This window comes from Trachemys scripta, chromosome 2, assembly GCF_013100865.1.
Source record: "Trachemys scripta elegans isolate TJP31775 chromosome 2, CAS_Tse_1.0, whole genome shotgun sequence".
Taxonomy (NCBI): Eukaryota; Metazoa; Chordata; order Testudines; family Emydidae; genus Trachemys; species Trachemys scripta.
In genome coordinates, this window is record NC_048299.1 from 167485763 (window position 1) to 167500782 (window position 15020).

The window sequence follows — 15020 nt, forward strand, 5'->3', positions numbered from 1 at the left end:
CTAGGGGGCTCCACAGCCGACCCGCCGGTGTTGCTAGGGTAGAAAATCTTCCGACGATCGTGCACGCGGCGCGCACACACCTAATGGAATGGATATGAGCAAGCACTCGAAGAAGAACTAAAAGTTTTCATAAATCATCCAGATTTTTAGAACAAAAACAATCACATGGGATATACAGTTTTTCCCCAGACCATTTCTAGATGAATTATTGTTGAATGTTATGCGTTGTCCCAGGTATAGGAGTCTTTGCCAATACATCCATATTCCACTAGAGCTGTGGCAACCATTTTTGTTTGTATTAAACAAGTCTCTGCTCTGGGGATTTGCAGAGCTGCTACCTGGAGTTCTGTTCACAACTTTCACTATGCATTATGCTTTGGACTTGGCTGCTAATGCAGATGTTGAATTTGTTAGAGCGGTGCTGCAGTCTCTATTCATTTACAACTCTGTACCTAGCTCCATGTTATTTTCAGCACTGCTTATCAGTCTATCCTGTAAGTGGGAATATGCAGAGCCATTCAAAGAAGAAATGAAGGTTACTCACTTGTAACTGGAGTTCTATGAGATGGCGCTGCATATTCTCACTTCCCACCCACTTCCCCCTCTTTGTCAGTCAGTCACTTTTTGTTCTCTACCATTGCAGTGGAAGGAATTGAGGTGATAGCGGGTGCTGCACCCCTTATATAGCCTTGCTCTCAGGACCTTCCGAGATGCTGAAGGGGAAAGGCGGGGGGTGCAAAAGCATGCTGACAGACACTGCTGGGAGAAGGTTCTACCATAAGGCACCACAAGGCAGTGCAGTACCCATAAGTGTGAATATGCTGAGCCATTTCTAAGAACTCCAAGCACCAGTAAGAATCCTTCATTTATTCCTTAAATGCTTACGATGTTGTAAGCTTCTTTTTGTTATGTTCTTTTGCAATTGGCTAGGATCTGAATGTAAACATTTAATGTAACAATTTCCTGATATCCTTGTGACATGAATAGTGAGATGATTTATTTACCAATATGTAATCAAATGAACTTGCCTATAACTGGTTACTACTATAAGAAGCCATTTGAGTATTAGCAGGTTTATATTAATTGAGGAATTAGCAATCTGGCAATGCTTAAGCAACCTCCTTACTAAACTCAGGAAGACAAGAAGAACCTCTCAAAAGATTGTTAAGAAGAAAAGACAATACCTTCGATGACGATTTAAGTTCAAAGATTCTAAGAATCATTTAAGTTTAAAAGCACTTAAAGCTGAAAGACTTTTTTAGAAAATAGGAGCATTTGGACCCATTTGAAACAGACGTTAAATTGTTATTAAGTCTGGATGGAACCAAGGGGATAACTCATTAAATGAATTGAATAAAAAGTTAAAACTCCAACTTGAAAAAATGACAATTTCTTGCCACAAAGACAAAAGCAGTATAACTATAATATTTAATTACAATCCTGCTACATATGCATTAGCGGGTTGCATATTAAGCGAGCTGAGGGTGCTACCAAAACCATCCCATGAAGGTGGTGAGCCTATGAAAGGTGACAGAGGCTGATATCTGAATCCAGCCAAGCCCCTGAAAGAGGTGCGTCTTCCACCTTCAGAAGAAAGAAGAGAGACATTCTCATGTTCTTCAACACTGAGCTCAGCCTGTTTATTTAATATCCTCACAACTTACAAGCAAACAAATAGCAATGACAAGACAGTTGTAACAAACAAAGCAGCCAAAATCTTTTGGTCTTCCTTCTGCAATAGGACATGGACATATTTAACTTTCACACATCTTCCACCTACATGTGGACTTTCACATGATGGTGTAATGGGAAACTATTTATTCTGAAATATTCTCCAAGACGTCAGGACCAACTCAAAAGATTTTTTTTTTTTTTTGCAGTGAATGGGCATTTCTTTTAACTGCCTGACTATTTTGGAAACTTGAGAATCTCTATTTTGAGATGAATAGTGTAATATAGAGTTGTCTAAACACTTAAACCTAATATAAGATGAACAAAGATTTCTAATTTTCTTGCAACTCATAATGTAAAAAAATATGAAGAGATAGAGACAGAGTAACATTGTCACCGAAATCTTGGTCAGAAAGAAATCCCAAATAGGTATGTATCAAATACTTCCTAAACAGTAGAAAAAGAAAGAAGTATCCCAACAAGCTAAAAGGAATGTGGGTGAAACTCACTCCTCTGCCAAGAGCCTGCCCAAAGCTTAGGCACTACTTGAGCTGTAGTTTGAGTGAGATTTAAGTGGTGCATTGCTTTTCTGTTTCATGGGGGTGAATTTCACCCTATATGAATTGGCAAATCAGAAATCTCTGTAGATCGTCCTCCAAACCAAGACTATGGAACAACAAACAACTAGTTTTAAGACTGGAGGGCAGAGACTTCCTTACAGAATAGAAGCAATTCTTTGGACATTAAGAGATGACTATATTCCCCTTTAATGATAATGTTCAAATGACTAGTGTAGCCACATCTTATCATATCTGATTGGCTTGGAGATTGAATCTAAGAAAAGGAAATCCCAGGTTCATTTTTTCTCAGCAGCTGTAGCTAAAAAGGTGTGTCTGCATTTTAATGTAATTCTTAATCAATGCCAGTGATTGTTTTAATGCTACTTTGCAAAAGATTAAAGGAGAATGCCGGAAGGAACTGATGTGAGAATGGGAGGATTATATTTTAATAAAATTAATCCTGCGTATAAAAGGAGACCTGTGAGTGTGTCCATCTGGACAAATCCAATTGTACTTTTCTAAGCAGCAACATTAAACTTGACACTCCAATCCACAAAACACTTGTGAGATTGTGTGAAAGGAAAGGACCTGTGAATCAAGGACTTTGGAGGGTGCAACTAACAAAATACCTCTGACTTGCTAAAGAGATTTTAAATCCTGAGAGATTACTGACAGAAATTTAAAATGAGTTTCAGGAGGCAGGTGGGTTGGGGGGCTGGGAATGGGGAGAATGGACATCCTTCTCAACTACTCCTTACAAAGGAAAAAAGTCTATGTAGATGGCAGAACACAAGTTACCTCACACCACTGATTGAGGCGGCTGATAAAGAGCCCAGATCTTATTGATTCTGCCCTTTCACTATCAAAGATGAAAATGCTCTGATCTGAATGGCCATTCTAGATGCAGTCACTAACACATTATCCTTGGGCTTCAGAATCAATATCAACTAGGGAAATGGACTTTTGTTCTACTTTAAAAATCAAAACACTAAGTATAAGGAATTTTGTCTCTTCCCAAGGAAGGAGAAAGTAAGGCTGTACTCAAAGTACCGGTAAAATACATGTACGGATGGAACTAATTTTTCTGAAGTCTTCAGAGTTTCTGATTTGAATGATTATATGAATGTTCTTTGTAGGGAATGGAGAGCTCAACTTGTTCTCCTCTTCCTCAAACATGGAGATCAGGAGAATTGCTTGAGTTCCTAGATCAGTAGTAGAGATGGGTCTCAACAGGAACACCAAATTTAAACGTCCCATTACCTCTGGGTTGAAATCTGAATCCTATCCAGATTCAGGTTGTGTGGCTTAGGCCCATCTCTGGTCAGTACCAAAGAGCCATGGGATCGGAACAGATCCTAATTAAAATATCAGACACACCTAATAAAGTAGTTTAACTAACCAGACATTTACTACCCTCCTCATCCTTAACTAAAGGAATAATTTACTGAAGGTGTCACTAAGATATACAGAAGGCAGAATTGCAGCCTAACAGTTAAAAAAAAAAAAGAAGAAAAAAACACCTACATAAAACAATACTCCATACTCAGCTCCCACAAAGGCAACATTTATGTCAGTCCATAATATCCAATGGCAGAATGAGTTGGCTGCTTTCACTTCTATCTAGGGAAAAGCAGAGATGCTATCCTATAGCTTTTTCCAGGTCAAGTGACCTTAACACCAAATTTGCTAATTTCTAATTTTAGTCTCTTCCTGGCTGCAGAATACAAGTTGCCCCTTCTCCTAAAATACTGTAACAATTTCTCAATGCAACATGGTCTGATCTGAGTATATCTCAAAAGGATCCTATTCCTATTCTAAACAAGGAACAAGAAGTTCACTGACTAAAGGTGTTCTAAATATCATTTGTTTTTTACATTGCTGTTCAATATATATTTCATTTTTCTTACCCTGGAACGTGTAAGAACATGACAACACATCCATTAAAAAGAAGCACCAGTTACTTAATACAGTGGTTTTCAAACTTTTTAGGCTATATACCCCTTTCCAAATAATGTAGTCTACCACGCACCCCCATCTGAGATAGGGTCAGAATATACCTATTATTAGATTGCCAATTCTTAGTAAATAAAATGCGCTGTCCACCATTACAGAGTTTGCGTACCCTTAAGGATATATGTACCCCAGTTTGAAAACCACTACCATAATATATTTATCAACTTTACATTTACCCTAAGAGAAATTAATATATGATACTCTAGTAAAATGACTGTGGTTTACAATCTTTGAACATTCCGTAGAAAAAGGTCTTGGGGGTGGTGAAGTCCCCAACAATATTCAGCTCCTGAATGAAATTAAATATTAATGATGCTAACCATAAAGTTAGATCAAAATATCGTAGACATTCAGATAACCATGGTTGAGGCTATTATTACAGAGCCACACCTTGTACAAAAATAATATACATTTATGGCATGACTTTCAAACATGCTGAGCACTGACAGCACTGTTTAGCTTTAATGGGAGTTGTGGATATGCAATACCTCCAAAAATTAGGTCCTTAAAGTGCTCTAAACAGTTCATCCAAAGGGATCCAGAATCACAAATTGTGGACCTGATTCTGCAAGCTGCTCGGTGCTGGCTAATGCTTATGCCTGCACGGAACCTTACTGAAGTAAGTGGGGCGCTAAACAAGTAGAGAGATCCCTACCTGTTTAGATCAGCTTATGGGATCAGGTCTATATAGAAGGATCACATCACCCACTACTAAAATGCAGCGAACTCTAGAACAGAATGCAGCAGCTGTTTAGCAGAATATTGCAAAGCTCTTCTGTATTCTATTCCCTCCATCACAGATGATATAAAACAAATTTCCCTTTATTAAAGTATATGCTTACTAAAAAAAAACCCTTTAAAGCTTTAACTATTATCCTATGGACATGATTAAATAGTGTGGTTAGAGCAGAAATATTGTATTACTGCATATTGATAAGTGAATGATTCTCAAATAATTTCCCTCTTTTGCTGTACTGCCAGCCTCAAGATTCAACAATCATGAGTCAGCACCCACACAAAAAAAAAAAAATCATACGATTTTTAAAATAATACATTTTGGGGTCTTTGTATTTGCATTTGGATTTAGGGGTCACATTTTCCAACTTCTCTCCACAACCATGAGGGCTAGGAACATACTACTTTAAAAAAATTTAAAAAAAGAATGATAGCTGTGATTCTCATGTAATGGCATGACTTCAGGAACTAGGGCTTAAAAAAACAAAAAAAACATCTAGCTATCACAGGACTCACAATAAAATCACAGGAGTTGGTAGCAGTGCTGGCCCATTGCATGATCTGATGACCGTGGTTGACTTTAATGGTATCTTTGCCTGAGCAAAGGCCAATCAGGAATTATAGTATTTCACCCATAGTCATTATTTTGTTACCTCAGTCATGGAGCTCCAGCAAACTCAAACTTCCACTATTCCTGTAAATCACCTGTCTAAATTTTTCTAAATGCAACAGATAAACGTCTCTCTCTTCATTCTCACTCCTCGTGCTGTGAACTATTGATATTCATCTTCATGCTTAGTTTTATTTCTGCTCCACTTCTTTGGTCTTTCATCTCTTCGGCTGTGCCTTAGTCTCTGCATTAGGGAACAAGCACCTAACCATGTGAATTTAGTGATGATTGATGACACGCTTAGAAACCAATTAGTGGGAAAACCTTACATGAATTCATGAAAGACTGTTACTTGAACATAGTCAGACATATTAAGGAAAACTCTTACTCTAGCAAGCCAAATTGAGTTAGTTATTAATAATGCAAAGATGGTTACTGAGGGAAATACTTATTAGGACAGGTCCAGAAAGCAGAATTCAAACAGGACAAGTGACGTTTAATACTGCTGCTTAAAGTATCATTGCTACAAGCCAAAAAATCCCAAACTTATGTTCAGATTTAATTTCATTTGCTTGCAGCCATACCTCTTAGGTCTGTGATCTCCTTAGTACTTACAAACTAAACAGGGTCAAGCCAGGTCAATACTAACCTAGATGCTGCTGAAAGTGGTGTTGCTCACTCAGTGTAAATTTTCCCCTGGTGTCAGTACTGACCCAATACATTAGTCTAGTATTGAGGGGCTCTCAGCTACTAGAGGTGCCATCTTCAACATAAAATAGAAGAAAGTTTCCAACTACTTCTGGTTATTAAAAATTCTAAGATGGCACTTTTTATGACAGGCATCAGTCCTTGATAGATTTAAGAGTCTCTGCCAATACAGCCACTCCATATAAAAAAAAGCAGATTCTGTGCTGCAATAGATTATTTTAAATATGTTTGAGGGCCGTGATTTTTGGTGCACAATTTGTGACACTTTAAGCGGTCCTGATTTCCAAGGAGCTGGTGCAAAGTGTTTTCTGAAAACTGGGCTCTCTTTAAGGTGTCACAAGTTAGTCCCCCAAACACTGAGGCAGCTAAAATCACTGTTGGTGACAAAAAATCTTGGCCAAGAGAACTGAAGGTTCTATATTTTTAATTTCTCTCTTGCTTGAGTTCAGGTTTCCACAGCTTCAGCTTTGAAAATCTTTTAACCGGTAAGGGGCTACACCGTGAGCTTTATCTTTCACCAGAGCCAGACCACGTACCACTCTGGAAAAGAAGTATTTCCAACAGGCTTGCTGAGAAATACAGGCAATTCAGATTGAACTTAAAGGACACCCCGATGGCAGCAGTAATTGTAAGGTAAAACTCATCAGTCTTATCCTTTCAGGATACTGTAGACAGAGATACCACTTTAACAGTGTGATATATGTGGGGATATAGCTAGGAAAGCTATTTTAGGAGGTGTTATGGGCCAAATTTTGCTCCCACTTATACTGATGTAAAACAGAAATAGGTCAGTGGAGTTACTCCAGTTTTAGACGAGCAAAATTTGGCCTCATTGTGGCAGTTTTATCTTCCTTTTGCACCTATACAATATTTTATTTTTGAACTCCAAGCTTTGCAACTCTAACCAGAAAGCTTTTACTGTAGTATTTTGAGGGGCATGTTACCTTTCAAGTTGGCTGTGTTTTCCCAAACGATTTTCCAATCACACGCTATTCTGATATCAGGATCCTCTTTCTAGGAAGCTTTTATTTGTTCTGAAGTCTACTCTTGGACACCCATATCCACTGTCCAGTGTGTGAACCAGGAACTTTTGCACTTCTGCGAGTTATGGACGAGAGGAGACAGCCATGTCTTCCCAAGCACACTCATTTCCCTGAGCAACTAATTCCTTGCTCTCTTGAGTAAGGGCAGTGTTTGCAATTAGCCTCCCAACAAGGGCCGCTGGGCAAGGCATTAGCATTACTAAAAGGCATGACTGTGAAATCATAACACTGCAGTTTTTCCAACCACCTGGCAAGTTGCCCCTCAGGATCCTAAATCTAAAGCATCATTGCAGAGATGCGAGGTCTGCCCTGACCAGACCACAGATTTCCTTCAGTACAAATGGTGAAAATGTTCTATAGATTTAACCGCTGCCAAGAGTTTATTTCAGGTGGGGAAATAATTTCTCTCTGGAGAAAGATAAGCCACCACCCTCTCAAGTCCTTTGTTTTCTTGGGTCAATATTGACCCCAATCAGTAAGCACTGCTATCTGCATCCAATATGAAAAGGGTTTTGAAATATGGATAGGCCAAGACAGGAGCTGTCACAAACACCCTTATCAGCCTTGAAAAGTACATTCTGCTGACCACTGAAATGTTTTCCCTTTCTCATCCACTCTATGTAGTGATTTTGCAATATTAGCAAATCCACAAATGAACCTTCTGTATTAGGAGAAGGGCCCTACAAAACTGCAGATGTGCGATTGTCTGAGGAATTAGCCAGTTCTGCATAATCTCAATTTTCTTTGGTTTCTATGGAAATCTCGCACACCCCAAACTACCTGTACACCCAAGGTAAATTACCTTTTTTCGGAACAACTTGCATTTCTTTTGATTCAATTTTAGATTGGCAGCTTTAATCTTATCACAGATCACTTGAAAATATATCAGTTCCTGTTCAAAGATTTTAGCAGCAGGATATCGTCTAGGTATAGCAAACTGACAGAGAATGGCATGCCATATAATACTCTGTCCATTCACTTCTCAAAAGTGTGATGCATTGCACAAGCTAAAAGTCATCAATTGCCACAGGGAAAGCAGTTTTTTCCCATTTTTTGGATCCACTTCCACTTGCCAATACCACTTTTAAGACCTAGTGTGGAAAACTATATAGATCCCACTAGAGCATCCAGAGTATCACCTATTCATGGTAATGGATAAGAGTCCTTTAAAGTGACTTAATTTAATTTTCTGTTGTCCACACACAATCTGGTGCTATCATCTTTGTCTTAACCAGAACTCTGGGTATGGCCCAAGGACTGGTTGAAGGCTCAGCTATGCTTTCCTGATATAGGCTATTGAGGAAATGTAACCACTCTTTTCTCTTTGCTATTGGGAAATGATGAAGTGGCTGCTTAACGGTCATTTCCCCTCAGTATCAATCTTATGCTGGCCCAGAACAGAACTACTTTTCTCTTTGTTGAACTAGGAGGACTCCTGATTCCTAACAGAAAGTCCCTTAGACTGTTCTGCTGCTCCTCATTGAAATGTTCCGGCAGAATGCTGAAATAAGACCAACAAAAACTGCATCCCTTCCCCTTTGTAGCTTTCCTTCTATACCAGCATTTCCAGATCCACTGGTTCACATTTTGCAACCATTGTTCCTGTTTTTACTGTTTTTCAGAAACATTCAGAAAACAAACATGTATTCCTGTTTCAGATTCACAAGAGCTTTAGCCGCTAAGATTTCCCTGAGAATCTGGGTCTCAAAGCAGGTCACAACCACTCCTTATCTTTCTCTTGATGGAAAGTTACCACAGCATATAGCTGCTATTACTGTTTCTGATCCTGGAAGCAGGACAACTTGTTCACAGCAAACCAATTGCCTACATATCATTTGCCTCACTTGAGCCACATCTGTAAAGGGAATTTCCAGACTGATTTTGTAACCATAACCTTGTAAGACCCCATTCTTGGCATTTGTTACACTGTTATTAAGCTACAATGAAGTCCAAACCTTCTGGTCCATGGCAGTCAGGTTGCTGGTGACTTCATCAAGCCATCTTGCCATTCCAGACGAGGAGCTCTGCAAATGGACTTCCCAATCTATTGAGACACTTTGTAGGTCCTGCTCCAAAAGAGATTTCATTTCCACCTGCAAGTCATTTCTCAGCTCGGTGGAATAGAAGATAGTCTGCCATCATGCTACAACGTACAATACTGTCACATCTCTGATGGGAGCACCCAGGCAATCCAGCAAAGTACTGAATAGGATGAGGTTTTACAGGCAACAAAACTGTTCAGACTTCAGGGTTGGCCAGATCACAAACAGCAAATGCCCCCAGAGGTTACTCCTGACTCTCAGGTGAGGGATGAGCAAGACAAGATTTTGTTCAAAGGGAACCAAGCAGTAATCCTAACAGTTTTAAGAGCTGACATCTTCGGATGGATACACACTTCACACCTGGGGTATAGACATGCCTGAGACACGTCAGGAAATGTGTATATACATTGACCAAGTATGAATTGAGAGCATACATGGAGCAGTGCGAGGTGTGCAAAGAGTGTAGTGATCAATAGACGGAGATGCTACAGCCTCATTAAATCCCAACCCAACCCTAGGAAAAGGTCGGAATAGATTGGTTTCCTTTTAATGACACGAACGACAGTCCACCTCTCAGAAATTGGAGTTAAAATCTCCTATGACTATCTAGAGGACTCCGGCAAGAACTATGATCCAGAAATTGAAGGTACATTTTACAAGATGTGGCGTATCTGACACACTGTTCTCAGACAATGGGCTACTGGAGCAGAATTCAAACGATTCAGCACCAAATGAGACTCTGAGCACAAGATGCTCCCTGCCCCCCCAGTACCCACAAAGCAACAGAAAGGCAGAGTTGGCTTTAAAAACAGTCAAGAGACTGATGGCAGAGGCAAAACAGATAGAAAGGGATCCATACCTGGGAATGTTGGACCATTGAAATAAACCCTCCCAGGAACTAGCTAGTAGCCCAATAACAGAGACTTATGGGTTGGAGAACTAAGACCCTGCTTCCCACGAAGGATAGTTTGCTGCAGCACAGCAGAGTAACAACAGGGAGCACACAACAGCTCTTATGAGAATGCCAAGCTAAGCAGGCAGCCCTCCACTACAAAAGAGCCAGAGACTTGAGCCACTATGCATACATCAGCAGCTCTGGGTCTAACCATCAAATAGTCACACAAAGCAAAGGCCACAGGCAACAGTCCAAGCTGCAGTGGGATACAGTTCATAGGAGGTAGCTACAGACTCAGAACAATAGCAGAGATGAAACTGAAGACAATTGTTAAATAGTGGCAGACTGCAGGGGCCAAAGGCCAGGACTAGTGGGATGTACAAAGAGCCTCAGACATCAGCTGGCCTGAGGAAGGAGGGTCAGAAGAAACAAGATATATGAGCAATACACAGCACTATAGGATGCCAGTCAACTGAATGAAGGCATCAATAGGGTGGAAGCAAGTTCCCTGAAAAAGTTATAACACAGACAAGAGTGGGAGATAGAGTCGAAGACCAGCACACTTGAAGGACTGAGGCTTACAGACTAGTAACCTCTGGCCCCAGCAAACCAGCGAATGCTGGCTTGCACAAAAGACACAACAAAAATTGTTAAGAAGGAAAGATGTAGCAACTAGGGCTGTTGATTAATCACAGTTAACTCACACGATTAATTAAAACAAATTAATCGCTATTAAAAAAATTAATCGTGATTAATTGCAGTTTTAATCACACTGTTAAACAATAGAATACCAATTGAAATTTATTAAATTTGGATTTTTTTACATTTTCATATATATTGTATCCTGTGTTGTAATTGAAATCAATGTGTATATTATTTTTGATTACAAATATTTGCACTGTAAAAATGATAAACTAAAGAAATAGTATTTTTCAATTCACCTCAGACAAGTACTGTAGTGCAATTCTTTGTCATGAAAGTGCAACTTACAATTATAAAAAAAATTTGTTACATAACTGCACTCAAAAACAAAACAATGTAAAACTTCAGAGCCTACAAGTCCACTCAGTCCTACTTCTTGTTCAGCCAATTACTAAGATAAACAAGTTTGTTTACATTTACAGGAGATAATGTTGCCCTCTTCTTATTTACAGTGTCACCAGAAAGTGAGAACAGGGCATTTGCATAGCACTTTTGTAGCTGGCATTGCAAGGTATTTACGTGTCAGATATGCTAAACATTTGTATGCCCCTGCATGCTTCGGCCACCATTCCAGAGGACATGCTTCCATGCTGATGACGCTCCTTAAAAATAATGTGTTAATTACATTTGTGATCAAACTCCTTGGGGGAGAATTGTATGTCCCCTGCTCTGTTTTACCGGCTTTCTGCTATGTATTTCATGTTATAGCAATCTCGGATGAGGACCCAGCACATGTTCATTTTAAGAACACTTTCACTGCAGATTTGACAAAATGCAAAGAAGGTACCAATGTGAGATTTCTAAAGATAGCTACAGCACTTGACCCAAGGTTTAAGAATGTGAAGTACCGTCCAAAATCTGAGAGGGACGAGGTGTGGAATATGCTTTCAGAAGTCTTAAAAGAGCAACACTCCGATGCGGAAACTACAGAACCCAAACCACCAAAAAAGAAAATCTACCTTCTGCTCAGGGCCGGCGCAACCCATTAGGCGACCTAGGCGGTCGCCTAGGGCGCTACAATTTGGGGGTCGGCGACTGTATTTCGGCGGCGGGACCTTCTGCCGCCTCTGTAGGGGGCAGCATTTCGGGGCAGGACCTTCCGCCACCTAGGGCGGCAGAAAAGCTGGCAGCGCTCCTGCTTCTGCTGGTGGCATCTGATTCAGGTGATGAAACATGCATCAGTCCACACTGCTTTGGATGGTTATTGAGCAAAACCCCTTATCAGCATGGACACATGTCCTCAATCAATGGTGGTTGAAGCATGAAGGGACATGTGATCTTTAGTGCATCTGGCACGTAAATATCTTGCGACGCTGGCTACAACAGTGCCATGCAAACACCTGTTCTCACCTTCAGGTGACTTTGTAAAGAAGAAGCGGGTAGCATTATCTTCTGCAAATGTAAATAAACTTGTTTGTCTGAGTGATTGGCTGAACAAAAAGTAGGACTGAGTGGACTTGCAGGCTCTAAAATTTTACATTGTTTTATTTTTGAATGAGTTTTTTGGTACATAATTCTACATTTGTAAAACAACTTTCATGATAAAGAGATTGCACTACAGTACTTATATTAGGTGACTTGAAAAATAGTATTTCTTTTCTTTTTTACAGTGCAAATATTTGTAATAAAAATAAATATAAAGTGAGCACTGTACACTTTGTATTCTGTGTTGTAATTGAAATCAATATATTTGAAAATGTAGAAAACATCCAAAATATTTAAATAAATGGTATTCTATTATTGTTTAACAGTGCAATTAATCACAATTAATTTTTTTAATTGCTTGACAGCCCCAGTGACAACCAGCATGGAACTTGGAGGGAAGAGCACAGGTTGCAGAAGGAAAATGTGGCGGAGGCACCATAAACACACTTCTTATGCATGGGGCTAGAACGCTAGCTGCAGTTTCTCTGAATAGTTTTCTGAATAAAGAGAATCAGTTTAGTTTTAGAAACATGGTGTCCCTTCATTTTATTACTTCAGCATTTGGTACATGAAAATTTCTACATCCTTTCCTGCAGACTTCTTGATTCCTCTCATTTGAGAGATTTAGATGCCATGGTGGTCTCAGCAGACATGCTGTGCTGGAAGCTGCTGCAACCAGCTTCCTCATCATTAGAAAAGGTGTTTTCCAGCAACCTTGCTGCAAAGCCCCAAGCTCAGAATCCAGTAAGCTGAAAGGCTCCCAATTCATGTGATTGATGCACCTCTTCGCCTAGCTATCAGGTAACAATCAGCACATGGTGCTACAGGTACACGACTATTTTAAACACAATTGGCTTGTCATTTTTATAACACTAACCAGGCTGAGAAGAACAATTATCTACCCTCTAAAAAGCTGCATCTGTAGTTTGGTTACAGCTTCCTGCTGCCTTTGGCTCTGATGACTTAATAAAAACATAATCCCTTGCATTAGTTTTGACTTTACACTAGCCAGTCTGTGCCTTGTTTCCCCAACACGATTGCTAGCACAGATGTACAAAGTTTTCCCCAACTGTGCCATTCTGTCTCATTCTAGTATAGAGGCAACAGTGAAATTTGCAAAAAGCGGGGGTGGGGGGAGCCCTAAGCATATCAGAAAACTGACCTCTTCATATTACAAAAAAGCTGGGGTGGTTACATGCAGATATCTGCAATAACATCCCTGCGCTACAAAGCGGTTCAAGTGTTTGACCTACCAGTCTTCACAAGATCCTTTTAAATCGTATGATCCTTGAACAAGTCAATGGAATTGTGATGAGCCAGGACTCCTGCAGCCAACAGATTTTCTGGGGCATATAATGCTACAGATGGTTTCCTGTTATTCCTGTTGGAGAATCTGAAGACCCGCCAAGTGAACGGTTTTATAATAGCAGAGTGCTCCAGTGGATATAATATGCAATTAGCTATCAGTTACGCTTATTTGCAAAAAGGTTAGCAGGCACTCTTGCTCTACCAATCAATTTTGCTTTCCCTACAGAAACTATTGCTGGGTGGTGATGAATTTGGCTCTGGCTTGCTCAGCTGGGGAAGGAGGAGAAGACAAAAAAGAGAAAGGGCACTCTTGCTTCAGTTCTGTTAAACTGAGTCTTTTATATCGCAATAACTTAGTAACATAACACCTGTCATTATGACTTCATACATGTGGTCAAGATTTTGACATAATAGGAAAATGCAGTTGCTTGTCAAAGAGACTAAGTACATCAAGTTTATTATTTTTAATTACTGTTAATTATAGTTATGCATGAAGGCAACTTTCTTGTCTGTTGAATTCCCTTGTCTACAATGTTTTTTGTTTTTGTTTTTTTAAAGTGAAATTTATGATAAATTAGCAGGGCCTCTCTAATTCACTCCCTTCTCCCTGTTCCTTTCCACATATTTCAGTACCATTAAAATGGACCAAATTCATGCCGTTGTAACTCCATTGCCTTCAGTAGAGATACATCAGGGATGAATTTGGCTCAGTATATTTATAGTGTTATAGTTATGATAAACTAACAAGAGGCTGGAAATTAAGTGAAGGCCAGTGCGCCTGTCTCATGTGCTTTTACCAAGTATCGAGGCGGAGATGCACAAGAATTTAGAGCAGGTATGTCAGGCTACATTTTGTTGGCATGTCACAATCATATAATTTAAGACTTGTTGATGTTTTCTAGAACAGACACAAGAAGAATTTTTTTCCAACTACCTATGTTGCTGAAATCTTTGATTATTAAAACAATTTACTTTCCACCTTTAATGCCATTTACTTTTTGCACTTTGTTCATCTTATGTGCTAAAACTACACAGCAGTTTCTTTGGATCTCACGAGACAGCTCAATGCTGTTGTATATGGTTTCAACCCCCTCAGGAAACTGATTTGTTCAAAATACACTGGGTAAAATCCTGTTCCCACTTCAGTCAATGGCAAATCTCCAGTTAACTTAAAAGAAGTTAATGGACAAAATCCTGGCCACATTTTTAAATCCATGACATCATTTTTGTAGTTAGGATTCATAATTCCCTTTAAAAAACAACTACATATTGGGCCTAAATTAAGTGCATTTCACCCTCTATGAAATA

General features: G+C 39.5%; 1 protein-coding gene and 1 long non-coding RNA gene across 2 annotated transcripts in view; one reads left to right on the plus strand and one right to left on the minus strand.

Annotated features, from left to right (window-relative positions):
* Nucleotides 1-1619: 1619 nt before the first annotated feature.
* On the minus strand, nt 1620-6536 carry LOC117873168. The gene is made up of 2 exons (XR_004644646.1): nt 5633-6536; nt 1620-4533 (listed from the first exon to the last, which is right to left on the minus strand). It is a non-coding gene; the product is annotated as an uncharacterized LOC117873168 (long non-coding RNA).
* Nucleotides 6537-6739: 203 nt separating this feature from the next.
* Nucleotides 6740-15020, plus strand: part of C2H6orf201 (chromosome 2 C6orf201 homolog) — a gene marked incomplete at its 5' end in the record, with an annotated part of 9845 nt that continues 1564 nt past the window's right edge. The window contains one exon of the mRNA XM_034759554.1: nt 6740-6930. Within this exon, the coding sequence (XP_034615445.1) occupies nt 6740-6930 (191 nt within the window). The remainder of the gene's footprint in view (nt 6931-15020) is intronic.